We start from the raw sequence: 16,819 nt of genomic DNA, 5'->3' as shown, positions 1-16,819 counted from the left end.
TAAGCAAGCTGTGCTTGCTTTTGGAAACAAAACTTTCTTGAAACTTGTTAATGTCCTGTCTTTAGGAAGACTTACATTGTGGTCATCCGCCCGTGTCTGCAGGTTCTGTGTCTGCTCAACAGGTAGAGCCAGCCTCAGGTCACGGATGTCTGGGAAGGGAAGTGTCTGTGCTCACCTGGCACAGGTGTTGCTCCTCGTTGCCAGCTGAGCTGCGTGCAGCACTGTGCCCCTAGAATTCCTACTGTCTCAGGTACCACCCGCGATCCAGGGGCCATTGCAGCTGTACCTGCAAGGGTGTGTGCAGGTGCTACACCCAAACATGCCATTTCCTGGAGGGGCTGAAGCCCCCATGGATTCAGGTGCCTGCAGGGATTTCAGAGTTAAGCCCCTGAGGATGCTAAGGGATGATCGTGGTAGTTACTTTTATATGGAAAGTTTTCCTATTTCAGATTTTTTTTCCTTAAAAAACAATTAGCAATGAATTGTCATTCACCTGGTGAATGCTTTAGAAAAACTACTTAAAAAGCCATCTGTATTCCCTGAAACATTATGAGAGTAGTCTTTGGCAAGCTGCACTTTATAAAGTCCTACTGCTGTTTTGTTTTGGTGACTAATTTTAGCAACCCCTACGAAGATGCCTGCAGATGGCAGCACTCCTCCCAGGCAGCGTGTGCCAGGCCACGAGAAGACGGCCCGGGGCAGGCCATCCTTCAGCAGCCAGGTGAGCTCTCGGAGCGGCCTTCTGCAAGAGGCCTGGCAGCATGGACAGAAAGGTCCAGTAGCTGGTGTATGTGTGAGAGAGAGAAAGAGAGAGAGAAAGAGAGGGAGAGGAAGAGAGGGGGGGGGAAGGAAGAGAGAGAGGGAGGGTGTGAGAAGAGGTTATCCTGCAAATCAGTCTTTCCAGTTATTTTCAGATAAAACATTGGGTTTTTTGGTTTGTTTTTGTTATTTCTGAAAAGGCAGTGTTGAGAGCTGTTTCATTTCTGAGTTGTATTCCAGTCACCTTTAGTGAAGTTGAGCTGCCTTTTTTGGAAGTTCATGTTGGTGCCGTAGCAAGTGTTTTGAAAGCTAACAGATAAATGATTAGACAGATCTGTGTGAAGGGGCGGAAGGGGACTCAGCCTTCACCAGTGGAAGAGTGAGGCACACTGCACACATGGGGACAGTTATGTCACGATGTGCGTGGTGGAAGTCCTCGTGTGTGGGAACACGCCTCACTTCTGTGTGATTGTTTTACTTCTAGTCCATGAATTCTCCGTCTATTGGTCCGTCATTAACACAGCCAGTGATGTGTCAGCCTGCAAGCCTAGCAGTTCCACAAGGCATGTCCCAGGTACTTCTCTTTGTTGTTTTAGTTGAATAATCAAAGGGAACGGATGTGTTCTTAAGCTAATTAGATAATTGTTAAATTGTCTTGTTATGGACTGCAGACTATGTGAGGACATTTTGGCTTGTCCTGACAGTTGTGGGGGCGCCTCTGGCCCTGTGGGAGCCTGGGTTGGGGTTGTAGCATGACAACAGAGTCCTGCTCAGCAATCTACAGCACCTCCTGTGGGGAAGCCCCGGAGGCTGTGAAGATGAGCAGGGGGAGCCCCATGGGTGGGAGACAGCAGGGGGAGCCCTGAGGCTGGGAAGAGGAGCAGGGGGAGCCCCGTGGCCGGGGAGACAAGCAGGAGGAGCTCTGGCTGCCCACTTGGCTCTTCCTGAAATTTCTCCAGAATAAGTAACTTCATGTGTGTATTCCTTTGCTCATGTGTAGGATAATCCCTGACAGATAGCACAGGTGCTAGCACAGGGGTGTGTGTGTGTGTGTGTGTGTGTGTGTGTATGTTGCAAGGCTATTTCTTCCAGAGAATGGCAGCTGTCTACACTGTCCGTGTGTGTGTGTGTGTGTGTGTGTGTGTGTGTGTGTGTGTGTGTGTGTGTTGCAAGGCTATTTCTTCCAGAGAATGGCAGCTGTCTACACTGTCCGTGTGTGTGTGTGTGTGTGTGTGTGTGTGTGTGTGTGTGTTGCAAGGCTATTTCTTCCAGAGAATGGCAGCTGTCTACACTGTCCGGTTGTGGCATCCAAATCTTACCTTTCACTTACTAATAAAACCAAACATTTTGCCACTAATTATATGATTTTATTTCTGTTATTTTGCCTTTGTATTTGTTTCTGTTTTCTTATTTGCACTTACTATAGATCTTTGAAATGATGACAGTGTAGTATTTGTCCAAGGATACAAATAAAATATGTATACTTACATGAAATAAACAAAATACTTTGATTGGTTTTAACCATAAAGACGAGGGATCTGAGGTGCTAAAAGTTTGTAAAATCTTTTTCCAAGCACTGTGACTGAGCAGTCAGAGCTGTGTGCTGTGTAGGGCAGTTTGTGTGCAGGGTGTAATGGGAAGCTTTAGGAGGCTTTTCTCAGTTTTAAGTTTGTATCTCCAGTAAAGTGAGAATATTTATGGACATAAAGGACCACCAGATGTGGCTCAGTTACAAGTGGGTAGAAAGTAGGAGCGTCCATGCCTAGGTGAAATCTGAAAGTGAGACGGAAGGCCCCGTGAGTGTTCGGGCATCCCTTCACTCAGAATTGCTGTCGCTACAAGGCTGTGCTGTATACTTGTCTTTTAGTTATGTGTCAGAGTTTTGTAACTTTGAGTAATTCTACAGCTGTGCACATAAAAGACATTCTAGGCTTGGTGGAGTCGATCTGAACAGATCCAAGTGCAGGCTGCTTTCTGCATTAGAGAGTGAAAGAGCTTACTGAAGTCGGTGGCTCTCAGGACTTCCACCTCCACTGAGTGCTGGGGTCAGCCCAGACACAGTCAGAGGTTGGGAATGTCACAGAGATTTTAACAAGAATAAAATAAATCATTCCAGGTTGTATTTAAAGAGAAGTATTTCAGGATTTGGATTTTTTTTTCCTCCCAGATTTTGGAATAACTGCATAGAGTTTACAGGCTAAGCATCCCTAATCCAAAACTTGAATTGGAAATGCTCCAAAGTGAGAACCTTGCGAGTGTCCCTCAGAAGCACTCAGGCTGGGAGCATCTTAGACTCCAGTGATCCCCGTAATTCTTGAGGGGGTGGGGAGCTGGGGAGTCGGACAGGAAGCGACAAGGGCCACCTCCATCTGTAGGACCTCTTCCCTGATGCCAGACAGTCACAGCATGGCAGGTGTGGCTTGATGCCTCACGGGGACTGCTGGGTACTGGTCCTGCTCTCTGGAAAGCTGCCCACTGGCCCCCTAACCTAAGTGTGAGAAAGTCAGACATAGAGAGAGAAGTCCTGCCCTGAGCTGTCACCTGCCAACACCCTGGCCAAGGGGAAACCTCTGGAAGCCCAGCCCCAGTGTCTCCATGCAGAACCCAGCTGGGTGGGTTAGGAGGGACAGTGTGTCTTGATGGCTGGAGGGCATTGCTACCTGACACTGCACTGCCAACTTGGCCTGTTGATAGTGAGGAGATTTAAATCATTGTAACAGAGGGTTTGTTTTTTTTCCCTACGTGCAACTTCAGTTTCAGTTTTCAGCTCAACTAGGGGCCATGCAGCATCTGAAAGACCAGTTGGAGCAAAGGACACGGATAATAGAGGCAAATATTCATCGGCAACAGGAAGAACTAAGAAAAATCCAAGAACAGCTTCAACTGGTCCATGGCCAAGGGCTCCAGGCAAGTGATGGCTACTTCTGAGTGTATACAGAGCAGCCCGCTCACATTGGGCTTGCTAGGAAGGTTGACTTGTTTAATGGAAGTGAGGTTAAGCACCCCTGGCCTGCTCAGCCTGATGTTACGTAGTTTTACAGGTGGTTCATTCTGAGCAACCCCGCTTTTCCAGATAGGTAGTCATCTTGTATAGGAGGTTTGAGTCTGTGATGTAACAGTTATACTTAACATAAACCTTGAGGTACATTTAGGTACAGAATTTATTAGTTAACTGCCAGTCATCAGTGGTAGTTTTAGGAATGATGCCAGTGGGTAATGATTTGATTTAGTCACTTGACCAACCAGCAGGAGACATGCTCCAAAACAGGCATGTGGCAGGGAGCCTGCCTGACATTAGCAGTTCTAAGTCCTGGCTGCCTCAGGGCTTGCCGTCCTCAGGCCTCTGCGGGACCTCAGGTAGACTTTCCTAACTGGAAACTTGACGGGGCCAGGGTGCTGGGGGAATGAGCGCCAAGTGGGTTGTCGTTGAGGAATTGTTTATTGCTAATTGTTCAGTTGGAATGACGAGTCTCCTTACTTATTACTTGCTCTTTTTTTCCTTTTTAAGTTTTTTTTTTTGTTGTTGTTGTTGTTTGTTTGTTGAAGTCAGAGAGGTCTTTCATCTGTTGGTTTACTCCTCAGATGGCTGGGCCAGGCTGAGGCAGGAGCTTCTTCTGGATCTCCCATGTAGGCCACCTTCCATGGTGTTCCCAGGCCATCACCAGGGAGATGGACTGGGAATGGAGCAGCCAGGACTCGAATGGGCACCCATGTGGGACGCCAGTATCACAGGCCGCACCAGTACAGCTGTACCTCAGTCCTGTTACTTTATAAACTTCATCTGATGCTCTTTTAATGATTTTATTTGTTTTTAACATGCAAAGCTCACTTGAACAATCTTTTTTAAAGATGTTTTTGCAACAGTCAAACCCTGGGTTGAATTTTGGGTCTGTTCAACTTTCTTCTGGAACTTCATCAAACGTCCAGCAACTGGCACCTGTGAATATGCAAGGCCCGGTTGTTCCTGCTGGCCAGGCTCAGAGTGGGATGACTCCTGGACATACTGGTACAAGTCAGCACCTACTGGCACAGCAGACTTTGCAAAATCCATCAGCACAGGTAACACTGGGGGCAGCAAGCTGGGCGTGCACATTGCTGCCACACAAGGGAAGCTCTGTCCCATAGAAGACCGGAATTTAAAGCAGTCATTGCTAGAACATGGAGTGTGTGTGGGCAGCAATGATTTAACTGTTTGGTGCAATTATTTCAGCGTTAAGCATTTTCAGTATTTTGACATATGATGAGTTTCATTGTGTGTGGGGATCTAGTTTAACGGTCATACTAGGTTCTTAGAACTACAGAGAATTCTGAGTGTTGAGGAGGTCTGCTTCGCAGGAGAGGCGGGACAGCAAGCTCTTGAGCACGCTGCCAGAGTGACCCGTAAGGCCAAACAGCAGCCGTAGTTAGTTGGCATTCCATGAGTCCAGGATGTTACACGGAAAACAGGGAGCTGTCCAGCGGTTGGTCGCCGGGCATTTTGTGTCATCCCTATGAAGGGCGCACTTGGTGGCTTCCCTTCCAGCACAGCATTCTGGGGTGCTTCCTTTGTGACTCAGTGTGCCGTCTGTCTGGATTGCCCCAGGGATGCTCCCTGGGCCTGTCAGCTGCTAGAGCAGGAGCAGGTGCCGGCTTGTCGGACAGCTATTGCACTTCATCTCTGTAACGGCTTCTCTTTCCCGGCAGAGTCAGCCCGGTGTGCTGAGCGGGCACAGTCAGCAGGCCTCTCTCCCCGGTCAGACACAGAGCACTCTGCCAGCCCCGCTCTACAACACCATGGTGATCTCCCAGCCAGCGGCCGGGAGCGTGGTCCAGATCCCGTCAAGCGTGCCGCAGAGCAGTGCCCGGAGTGCCACAGCCAGCACCGTCACTCAGGACAGGCAGATCAGGTAGTGAGGGGCTCCTGCCGTTCTCCGCTTGGGCGTGCTTCAGAGGGCCTCAGCTTCTACTCTGTCGCTCGAGCGTGTTCTTCAGTTTGAAATCTAAACACAAGCTATTTCCATCATTGAAGGACTTTATAATGAGAGAGTATCAGCACATTTTGTTTATCAGAAATATACAACCAGGTTTTTACGGGAGAATCCACGTTGTCTAGGGCTGGACGGGCTCTGTGTCGCTGACACGCGACCTTTTCAGTCTGGTGCAGTGGCAGAGGCTTGGGGGTGTGCAGCCCCCGGTCCACAGGGTTGGCACGGTTCTGTAGTTCTGACTTCCAAATAAGTACTACTTTTTAAATACATATGTTGTATATGCACACACCCATCTATTAAGGTCTTTTATTTCCCACATAAGAAAAGGGGAGTTTGGGTAATCTTTTAAAATACTTATTTTCAAACAAGTGTTACAGAGAAAGGGGCCTCCCATCTGCTGTTGGTTTACTTCCCAGATGGGCACAGGGGTGAGGGCTGGGCCAGGAGCTTCACAGCATCTCCCGGGGGAGTGCAAGGAGCCTAATCATGGGGATGTTTTTCATTGCTTTCCAGGCACATAAGCAACCAGGACGCAGACTGGTGCCTATATGGGCTGCCTGCGCTGCAGCTGGTAGCATAACACACTGCTCCAATGTCAGCCCCAGTTTTAAATGATTTGGCCAAGGGCCTGTCACTGGGAAAGGAAGTGAGGTGGATGGTGAGATCAAACCTGGATGTGTGATGTCAGAATCCAAGGGCCTGAGCAGGTGCTGCGCCTCTGCAGGAAACAGCCCCCGTCACTTCCCTTGGCGGGAAGTAGCTGCTTGGAAACGATGCTGGTTTTTAATAAGCTTTTTCTGTAAGATTTATTTTTATTTGAAAGGCAGAGTTACAGAGAAGGAGAGGAAGCCAGAGAAATCTTCCTGATTCACTCTGCAAATAACTGCAATGGCTGGAACTCATCTGAAGCCAGGATCCAGGAATTTCCTCTGGTTTGCCACACGGGTGCAGGTGCCCAAGAACTTGGGTCATCTTCCACAGCTTTCTCAGGCCATAAACATGGCTGGATTGGAAGTACAGATTCTCTGCAGTCCTAATATTTTAAATGTTATTTTTTATTTTTTGCTTAGGCTGCTGCTGTCCCTGTCTCATTGTCCCTCGGACTTCCGTCTGGATTCCGTAGTGTGTGTGCCCGAGTTCCTTCCAGCTCTTGGCTGGGGGCAGTGTAGCTGCTCTGAGCGAGGGTGCACCTGCGCCCCTGGAGCTCCTCGCGTTTCTTCTGGATGTGTCCCTAGCAGTGACGTTGCCTTTCTGGTGTTCTCCATCAGGGCTATGCCAGTTTGCATTCCTACAGTGCACAGTGGGACTGCACTTGCTGACTGTTTTCTGTTGACTCTGGTTTTGCTTTTTTGTTGTTGTTGTTTTATTACTATGGATATGAAACGGGCTTTCACTCTGATTTATTTGCATTTCCAGTATAACGTTTGTGGCTGTCTGGGGAGACGTTGCTTGTCCTTGGAGGGGTGGAGTGTTGATGAACTGTGGTCCTTTATCCGTTCTGTGTCAGATAGCCCCTCCCATCTGTGTGATAACTTTTTATTGTGTTGATAGTGTCCTTTACAGGACAGAATATTTAAGATGTTTATTTGTTGATTTTCATCTACCTAGAAGACATGGTAGATGAAGACATGGTAGGGCGGGATGGTTGGGGTGGCGCAGCAGCAGGAGAGAGGGAGAAGTCTTCTGTCTGCTTCTGCAGTCCCCAAATGGCCAGAACAGGCACAGCTTGCCCAGAACTCCGTCCAGGCTTGACACATGGGTGCCAGGACGCCCAGGGTGCACACCAGCAGGCAGCAGGCGAGCTGGCACTCCAACCCAGGCCCTCTGGGGTAGGAGGGAAGCGGCTCCATGCCAGTGTTTCTAACTTGAGCTAGTCCAATTTATCTGGTATGTGTATATGTGTGTCTTATGGGAACTAAGAGTCTTGATTTTTTTAATGATATTAAAAAAGAAACCTTTACATTAGTAATTGTGTTGGTTTTGCTATCAGTGTGTGTTTGTTTTATTGGCATTCTAAAGGGCTTTAAAGCATCAAACAAGGGGCAGTGCTGTAGCTTTGCAGGTGGAGCCCCTCCCACAGTACCAGCAGCCACTCAGCGTCCAGTGCAGCTCTGGGCTCATGCCTAGGGGAGACAATACAAGATGGCCCAGGTGTTTGGGTCCCTGTCACCCTGTCACCACATAGGAGACCTGGATGAGGCTTCTGGCTCCAACCTGGCTTAGCCTGGCCATTACCTGCCATCTGCATAGTGAGCCAGCGAGTGGACAACCTTTGTCCCCCTTTCTCTCTGTCTCTGTACATCTAAGTTTTAAATGACTAAGAAATAAATTTTTAAAAGAACAAATACCTTGAAACGAGATGGGAGAACACAGCCTTGCAGAGACTGTTGGCCCTGTCCTCAAAGCATTATCAGACACAGGTGGCTCCTGGTCCTGTCCTCGGGGATTATCAGACACAGGTGGCTCCTGGTCCTGTCCTCGGGCATTGTCAGACACAGGTGGCTCCTGGTCCTGTCCTCGGGCATTGTCAGACACAGGTGGCTCCTGGCCCTGTCCTCTGGCATTGTCAGATACAGGTGGCTCCTGGCCCTGTCCTCGGGCATTATCCTCGGGCACTGTCAGACAGGGGCAGGCTCTGCGTCCTGTACTTTGGAATCCACTTTGCTTTCTTTCCTCCCAGATTTTCTCAAGGTCAGCAACTTGTGACCAAATTGGTGACTGCCCCGGTGGCATGTGGAGCAGTCATGGTGCCCAGTACCATGCTCATGGGGCAGGTGGTGACTGCATACCCCGCCTTGGCTGCCCAGCAGCAGCCGCCCCAGGCACTGTCCGCACCGCAGACACAGCCGCCTCCACCAGGTTCCCAGGAGCAGCCGCTCCCGGCCGTCCAGCAGGCATCTCCAGCACAGCTGACGCAGCCCCCGCAGCCGTTCCTCCAGGTATGTCTCCCCCGGCCAAGCTGTGCCAGCCACGTTAGCCTCATGCAATGAAAGAAGCTTTCAGGAAGCTGTTAGAACTGACTGAGAAATCTGAAAGCCTGTTGTACAAGACTATTTCCTATGTGGAAGGATGGCTTGTCCCCACGAGCCAGTGGGCCTCCTGTGCAGTTCGGTCTCGTGGACTCGGGGCCCTCTGTGGGCATTCTTGGGCCCCGAGTTGCTGGGCAGAGTAGGAGGCCTGCTTCCTGCTTGCCTCAGCTCCCTCAGAAACAAAAGCCAATTTTCTGTCTCTGGCTCTGGTTCCTGGGATTGAAGACGAGGGCCTGTTCTTGCCATTCTCCCTTGCTGCCAGGGCAAGGTGACAGGAATTCCTGTATCTGAAAAGTTGTCTTCGTGGTGACATTGTATTCTGATTTCCAGCTGCATTGGGAGGAATACTGGGCAGGCGCAGAGTGTGCTCTGTAAGCCAGGTTGCTGTTAGCATGGCTCTGTGCTGTAGCACTCACACTTGGCTGCACTTCACCTGGCAGACAGAGTTGACACTCAAACTCATGAGCCTCGTACGGAACACACGTCTAGGTGGCACACAGGACCAGTGTGCTGACCAGTGATGGACTTAAAGCAATGACGTTACTCAGGTGTGAGGGCAGCTTTCTGCTTACCTTTGCTCAGCCCTGAGGACGGGGCCTTCCCCCGGCCCACCTGGAGCAGGCCAGGATGTGGCCTGCCTGGGTTTGCACTGGAGACGGTCTCACCTCAGCTGCGTGCGCACGGCCTCGTGGTTAAGGGCCCTGTGGCAGGTGGCATGCCCTGGCCCAAGTACAGGCTCTGCTTCCCACCCTTTGAGTCTGCGCTCAGTGTGTGTGACTCAGCCTGGGACTGGAGAAACGGAGACAGGCTCCTTGCCTGAGACACTGCCAGAGCTGCCCTCGATTCAGTGTCCATTCAGCTTGAAGCCTGCACTGCAGCTGACATCGCTGGGTTAGCTATTCCTGTAAGTAGTGAGAATTTAAAACAATTTCTAAGTTACTGTGGAGGAAAAACACCCAGTGAGAATTCAGCAAATGCTTGAACAAGAGAAGACTGGCCTTAACATCTCAGTCTTAAGTCAAAACAATGGACAATCTCAGAAAATTGTCCCAAAGACATGGGACCCTGAAATATGAGGTAGGCAGGAGTGTTTACAAAAGCCCTCACATGTTGGTAGCTCACACACAGCCTGAAATTGGCAATCCTGTGATAGCCTAGTTCTAAGAGGGACCTCAGGTAAGAATCCTTGAGATTCAGCAGATGCCCGGGATGGATCGCCTTGCCCAGGCTTGTCACGGTTACAGAGGAAGCTGCCAAGGCCCTTGGCAAAGCTTTGTGGCACATCCTGCTGGCACATCTGTGGGTGCGTGCACACGCCTTTGGATACACGTGTAACACCTGTGGTCCACGGACACGCTGTGGGTGACATGCCCGTGGGCCCCACGTGTGCTGTGTGCACAGCTCGGATGCATCCCCTGCAGCTCCATTTTGAAATTAGGAACTCTACAGAGTTTGTGTTGCTGGGGGAGGATTTTGGTTTTAAAGCTCTAGGTTTTCTACCGTAGAGTTAGGTTTTCATGGGCCGCATGCCAAAGATAGAATGTGGTAAGGGAAAATGAGGCCCTTTGTAGTTCAGATGTGCTTAAGATCAGGCTGCTTGTAAATGGCACGAAAAATCCAGGCCAGGACTTGTGCTGAGGGAGCCGGTCACCAGCCTCATGCCTTGGTGCCCGGGACTTGGAGCTGCCGTGTCACCATCACGTAGAGCCAAGCTGCTGGAGGCACCGTCACTGCTGCCTCATGACCAGTGCCCCACCTAGGTGCCAGGCCCACCCCTGTGCAGGAGGCGTGTTCAAGCCTTTCTGTGCCATGGACTTGTCAGGATACTCAGATTCTGGCTTCTGTAAATCTGTTTCAAGACCCAGGTTGCTTTCTGAATACCATAAAAGAAGTGCTAATGCGTGCTAAGAGGCAGCCTCCCGAGCCTTCTCCGAGGTGGAGGGAAGGAAAGCGGCGGTGTGGGGTCAGGGCTCCCTGGAGTGGCTGTGTGGGCGCCCTGCTGCACACCTCTTTCTCTTCTAGACTTCCAGGTTGCTCCATGGGAGCCCGTCAGCTCAGCTCATCCTCTCGGCCGCATTTCCACTGCAGCCCAGCACTTTCCCACCGGCGCATCACCAGCAACACCAGTCGCAGCAGCAGCTGGGCCGGCACAGGACCGACAGCTTGAGTGACCCCTCCAAGGCTCAGCCCCAGTAGCACGCCTGCGTCCTCTGACATGTCGGTGAGGGAAGGGGTGTGGCCCACAGTCGCTTTGTGACCTGTGGACCAGTTCTGCAGGTGCAGGACTGAGGGTTGTAGCTCCTGCGCTCCTGGCGCTGCAGATGTGCCTCAAACACCAGCCACTGGGGGGCCCAGAGGCAGAGCCAAGCCTGACAGTGTTTCAGCGCCCAGAAATCTTGATGGAAAAAGAGTATATTGCCAAATGATAAGAAGCTCATCGATGAAACGGCCCCGTCAATCAGAAACATACGTGCCACGCCAGTGACTGAATGGCTCTGTGCCCGTCAGCCAGAGCCACGGAGCACTGCGGCTGCCACCGTGAGGGTAGTCTGGAGGGCAAGGGGCCACGTGGCCCTTCTCCCTTCTCAGAGAATGATGGGACGGTAATTGGTTTCAGAATGTAGTGTGGTGAATTCTCTCTGTACAGATGCTGTAAAATTATGTATATGTCTGGATAAAATGAGAGAATGCAGACCCATTTTGTATGCTGCATGAAAGCACTCTCCCTGCAGCCGCCACCTCCCTCGGTGCCCATGCGGCCCGTGTGGACGCGGCCAGGACCCGCGGCCCGTCCCCCCGTTTACAGCACTCTGGCGTGCTGCTCGCCTGGCCGGGCACACGTCTTTTGTTCATATTTGGCTGTGATGTCACAGTTTGTTCAGTGAGGTGTAATGTGCTGCTGGGAATGGATTTTTTTCAGGTTAAATTATTGATACAACAGGATTTTCAAGTTATTCAGAAATATCCCTCATTTCATTATTTTTCAATTATGTTTGAAAATAGGATCTGCACTGCTTTATTTTAGATGGTTGGGAATTTTGATCATATATTTTGATATATTTCATAGTTGGAAATATTTATGTAAATGGTTTTCAACGAGCCTGAAAGTAATTTCAAGAATGTTTCAGTTATAGGAGTGAAATTTGCACACAAAATATTTTAGGCACTTTTTAACATTCTCAGTGGTGGGAATTTTAACTTTTTGGATTTGTTGGAGTCTTTTTATTATCTTTCACAGTTCCGATGCTTCTTTGTGTCAGAGATGATTCAGGTTATGAGGGAACCCATAGTGCCTTGTCTCACCCTTACGTGATGCCTGACTTGCCACTTGAGCTGGCTGCAGCATCAACGGCCAGGTGGGAACCTTGGTCCGTTTTCAACAGCGTGAGGGTGTGCAGGTCCTGCTTTTTAGCTGTGTGCCTCTGGGGACTGCTGGACATTTCTGGGGTGGAGTTTCATGTCACTGTAGAAATCAAAGGTGACAGCCTGATACTGTCACAGCTCATTGTGTGAGTCCCAAGTTGGTCCCTAACTTAGCATCTCCCTTTAGGCTGAACGAGCAGCAGCTGTTGGCGCGATGGGTTCCTGCTTTTCCTGCCCAGGGCATGGGGGGTGGGCTGGGCACTGGCGTCATCTCACTCTGCACACCTTACGTCGTGTCACCCGTGCTGTCCTGGTGGGGACCAAGGAGTCCTCTGGCAAGTTGGTGTTTCAAAGGTGATGAATTCTGACACAAGCTACATGTTTTACAGAGCTTTCTGCAGCATTTGTGGTACTAATACTGGAATTCGCAAGTATAAAAAAAGGTTAATGGAAAATGTATTGACATATGAAAAATTTGGAGAGGAGAGGAAAGACAACCAGGTGAGAAATTCGAGTTGACCTTGGAGGCCAGCATGCAGCAAAGCCGAGGTTCTGAGCCAGAGAATGCTCACCTGCTTGCCGACTGCGGCCTCAGCTCCCTGCCACCCGGCCCACTGGCCGAGAAGAGGCAGTGCTGAGGAAGCCAGCCAGAGCACTGGCACTGTGGGCACTACAGTGGTGGAGGCAGACACAGTGACGGCGGGCTCAGCCCCGTGCCTCACGGGTCCGGGCAGCGCAGGCATCCGCTACTTGGGTGCAAGAGATGAGCACGCAGGACAGCACCTGCGCTACTCCACGCCCGAGCATGCGGCGCCCAGGGCTGACCAGCCTGCTCCTCAGCCACATCTGCAGCCCGAGCCTGGACTATGGGGACACCAACTGGAAAGCAGCGTCCCGTCATGCAAGGCTTGTCCAGGAGCCAGCCCTGCGTGCTGCGGTGATGCACTGCCTGCTCCCCTCAAGTCCTGGGACGTACCTGAAGTGAGAGCGTGCCAGTGGCTTTATGTCCCGAGTCAGCCAGTGCCCAGTGCCACAGGGTGCGTGTGGCCTTGCCACAGTGGGGTGGGGTCTTGTCCATGAAGCCTTAGAAGGGGTGCCTGAGCTGGGGCCTCCCTGGGCTTGCGGTGGCGCAGCGTGCTTCGCAGCCTTCCTGGGCCACATCCAGTGCAGGTAGCTTGTGACTGGTGTGTCTGCTTGTGTGTCTTCGGTGACTGTAAGTTTGATGAGCATTTGTGTGAAACCCATTCAAGCCTGTAGCCTTTCCAGCATGCGGGAGGCCGTGAACCCTGGGTGCTGTGGTCACCAAGTGAGGCTGGCCAGGGCTCCAGGGCACTTGGCAGTGGTGGCACAGGGACAGCCACAGGCACCTGCCAACCGCAGAGACTGGAAACTTGGAGTTGGTTTGGTTTGGGTGAGCGTTCCTATAAAGGAGCTTCTGAAGTTATTGCAGAGGAAAAGAGTTGACTATTTTTATAGCATATTTAATATATTTGCATAGAACTAGGAGTGTGGGGGGATGCCCCCTCTGCAGGCCCCCCACTTTTCTAACTTCCTTTGCGGCTCGCCGTGGCGCTCCTAGAGCCGCCTCCCCAAAGGTAACGTGCCTATTGTCCGCCTACCAAAACCAGTGCTGCTGTGCTGCTGCAGGGGCGGGGCAGGGGCAGCCTGCCCGGGGAGCCTGTCTGGAAGCCAAGCACATACTCGGGAACCGTGGTCGGAAAGCGTTGTGAGATGCAACAAGCACTTTATTGCAATTACCCCTTCTGCCAGAGTTGATTCTCTTAGGTATTAACCTTTTCCAAAGGATCCCCAGATGGTCTGTTGGTGAAGCCACCAGAGGGCCACGTCTGAGCAAACCCAGGGCAGGAAGCCACGGCAGGTGCCTGGCCGTGGGCCAAGAGCCAAGTGTGCATCAGCCTTTGGCTCATGGACGTGGTGGGAGTGCTCAGTGGCCACAGCTGCTCGCTGCCAGGCAAGCACAGGCAGGGCCCCTGCAGAGGCCATGGAGCCAGTCATGTCCGCACGCGGTGGCCGGCAGTGTTCCCAAAGGGGATCTGCAGTGTTTCAAGCCTGCCCCGAAATACTTGCTTGCCATTTCAGCATTTCCATTGAATTGCTCTTGTAACATTTTTGCACATACACATGACTGAGAAAAAGATTATTTCGGTTGAAGTATAATCATGGAGATAAATTGTCAGAATAGTTATGAATTCAGGATACTTAAAAGTGTTGAACAGCCCACAAAAAAACGAAACTGATCTGGACATTTAAAAATGCGACCTCTTTCTTGCATGTGACAGCTGTGCCGGTCCTCCCCAGCTCATGCCCGACTCAACACTACATTCCTCCCTTCTCCTTAGCAAAAATGCTACTTTGTGGGTTTTGAATGTTTCACAATAAGGTTGTGTTGGAAGCAGCCCAGGATTCTCCCAGGGAAGCATTCTTCGGCACCACAGGCCACGGCTTCTGAAGATGCCACTAACACCACCCGTCCCTGCCACCAGCAAACACTGAGGTGCTGTACAAGTGACAATCGACATAGTATTTATGGAGACGTTTCGGAAGGACTGAACGAAGCAACTGGCTTTGAAAACAGGTCCCTGGGTTTCTTAACTAGATGGCTTAGTGTATTTATTTATATTTCTAAGTTCCTCTGCGTTGTTTTCAGAGTGATTTCAGTGTTGTGTCTGTGGGATCTTTCGCTTGGGATGCAGTCTCACTGCAGGATGGCAGTGGGGGGCTGCACGCCCCGGCACGACCTTCCTGCTTTCAACTCCTTTGAACGAAGTTCTTAGAAGCTAACTCCCTTCAAGTCTGCTTCCTTTAGCCCAACCTCTGCTTGCTTCACCTGCCGGGCGGCTGGCAGGTGCCCTCCCGGAGCCAGCCATGCAGCCTGTTCAGCTCATTTGGAAAGTGGTAATGAAGCTGTCAGCATCTTCTAATGACTGTCACCAGCCCAACCCTAAACAGGGACAATAGTCCACCCTGAACACTGGCTAGCAAGCCTCCCCTGTGTAGCCTTGCCCCCCCAACATGGAGCCCTCCCTCACAGGGCTCCCCGGGAGAGGCGTCAGCACAGCAGCCACACACCGGATGCTGGATCCAGTGAGTTTGCAGGGTTAAGTCCAAGACAGTTCCAAGTGTGTGCTGCTCAACTGTCAGGGAACAGACTCTGCTTGCAGAAACTGTGTGAGTGTTGGGCATGTCTGAGGTTGGGCTGAGCTGGTCCGTGTTCACTGTCGGCACTGCTTGTGTCAGTACCAAGGTGGTGTGTGAAGAGCTCTACTCTTCATGCTGATGTTATGTAACTAGACAATCATTTTCAAGCAAAAAAAAAAAAACAAAAAAACAAAAAACAGGTCAGATGTCCTTCATTAAACAATGTGTCACCTAGAGTAGTTGTGATTTAAACCCTTTTCCTGTGGCTTCCGGAGGGGCAGGGCCTCGGCTGTGACAGGCTGTGCACTCGCCTGTCAGGACTGACCACGCAGAGAGGGTTCCTGTGGTGGATTTCCACTGTTAGCGTCACTCGGTATGACCGTATACCAGAGCCTCTGTTTCTGTGTGGTTCGTAATGTGTTATTCTCAATATTGCTGTCCTTACCGCTTGGTACTTGGTTTTGAATTTAAAAAGCTGTAGCTGCTCTGATTCCCCAGAGGGTGGGACTGTCCGTGGCTAACCCATCTTTATCCTGGAGCGGGCACTGCAGTGAATCCAAACCAACCTTCAGAAAAGAGGCAGAGACTTTTCCTGCCTTGTCTTCTGCCCTGTCCTCCACTGCCTACAAGCCCGAGGGGGGCCGAGTGGTCTCAACGGTGCTACGTGAGGGCCTGGTGTCCACGAGCCGTCTGTAGCCTCAGCACTGTCTCCAACATTAGCCATTCTCCTAGGGTGTCCTCGGTTGGTCCTGCCCGTTACCCACAGGTGTCCCCGAGAAGCTGGTCAGTGTCCTAGCCTACCTCCACCCAGGCCTCGTGCTCCGTGCTTGTCCAGGCCCATGGACCACCAGGATGCTTGTGTAATGTACTTGGACCCCAAAACCATAGCAACAGAGCCAAGCCGGCAGCATTGTCTTTCTTTTGTAAATGTTTAAAAAAAATTAGATCCAGACTTTGTTTCCCTCAATTTTAAAAATAAAAAATACCTCAGTGCTATGTTTTCCAGCATCACCTGCATTTCTCAAAAAATGACACCTGCTTTATGTGGCACATAACTTGTAAGAATCACATATTTTGGATTTTAAAGAGACTATTAAATATTTTAAAATTGCTCTCAGTGGCATTTTCCTGTCTTCTGTCGGACAGTGGTGTGTAAATCACTTCTCAGGCGTCCTCCTCATCCTGGCCCTCGGGGCTGCGGCCTCCCCCGCGCTGGCCCCGCTCTGTGTCACTGAGTGCAGTGGGTGCAAGCCCCAGTGGGAAGTTGCCTGGAAGAGCTTCAGCTCCTTGGGACACCGTCCCTCGTCCTTACTCCGTGGATGGAGGCTACTGCGTGCTCTCACTGAGTCCCGCTGGCCACCCCCAGGCCCTGGTGACCCCACACTGCCACAGCTCAGGTGCGTCCAAGGGACGCTGGCTGGGGTAGAGTGGCCAGGCCCGGCCGGGTGGGGCAGGGCACTGGTAGGACTGCTTGCACACGTACCCAGCTGAGCTCCCCTCACACCTCAGGGCGGGGCTGCCACACAAGCCTGGCTGCCATCA

At 51.2% G+C, this 16,819-nt stretch overlaps 1 protein-coding gene across 1 annotated transcript in view; it reads left to right on the top strand.

Annotated features, from left to right (window-relative positions):
- The window catches only part of CLOCK (clock circadian regulator), an 85,085-nt gene extending 73,946 nt beyond the window's left edge, over positions 1 to 11,139 (top strand). Inside the window, exons 18-24 of the mRNA XM_040966552.1 lie at positions 621 to 721; positions 1,244 to 1,333; positions 3,514 to 3,666; positions 4,609 to 4,818; positions 5,443 to 5,645; positions 8,407 to 8,665; positions 10,778 to 11,139. Of these exons, the coding sequence (XP_040822486.1) occupies positions 621 to 721; positions 1,244 to 1,333; positions 3,514 to 3,666; positions 4,609 to 4,818; positions 5,443 to 5,645; positions 8,407 to 8,665; positions 10,778 to 10,951 (1,190 nt within the window). The 3' untranslated portion in view covers positions 10,952 to 11,139. The remainder of the gene's footprint in view (positions 1 to 620; positions 722 to 1,243; positions 1,334 to 3,513; positions 3,667 to 4,608; positions 4,819 to 5,442; positions 5,646 to 8,406; positions 8,666 to 10,777) is intronic.
- Positions 11,140 to 16,819: the final 5,680 nt, after the last annotated feature.

Source organism: Ochotona curzoniae, unplaced genomic scaffold (genome assembly GCF_017591425.1).
Source record: "Ochotona curzoniae isolate NIBS_2020 unplaced genomic scaffold, NIBS_Ocur_1.0 scaffold_4506, whole genome shotgun sequence".
Lineage (NCBI taxonomy): Eukaryota > Metazoa > Chordata > Mammalia > Lagomorpha > Ochotonidae > Ochotona > Ochotona curzoniae.
The sequence above is the reverse complement of the archived record's forward strand: the minus strand, read 5'-3'. Positions and strand labels throughout refer to the sequence as shown.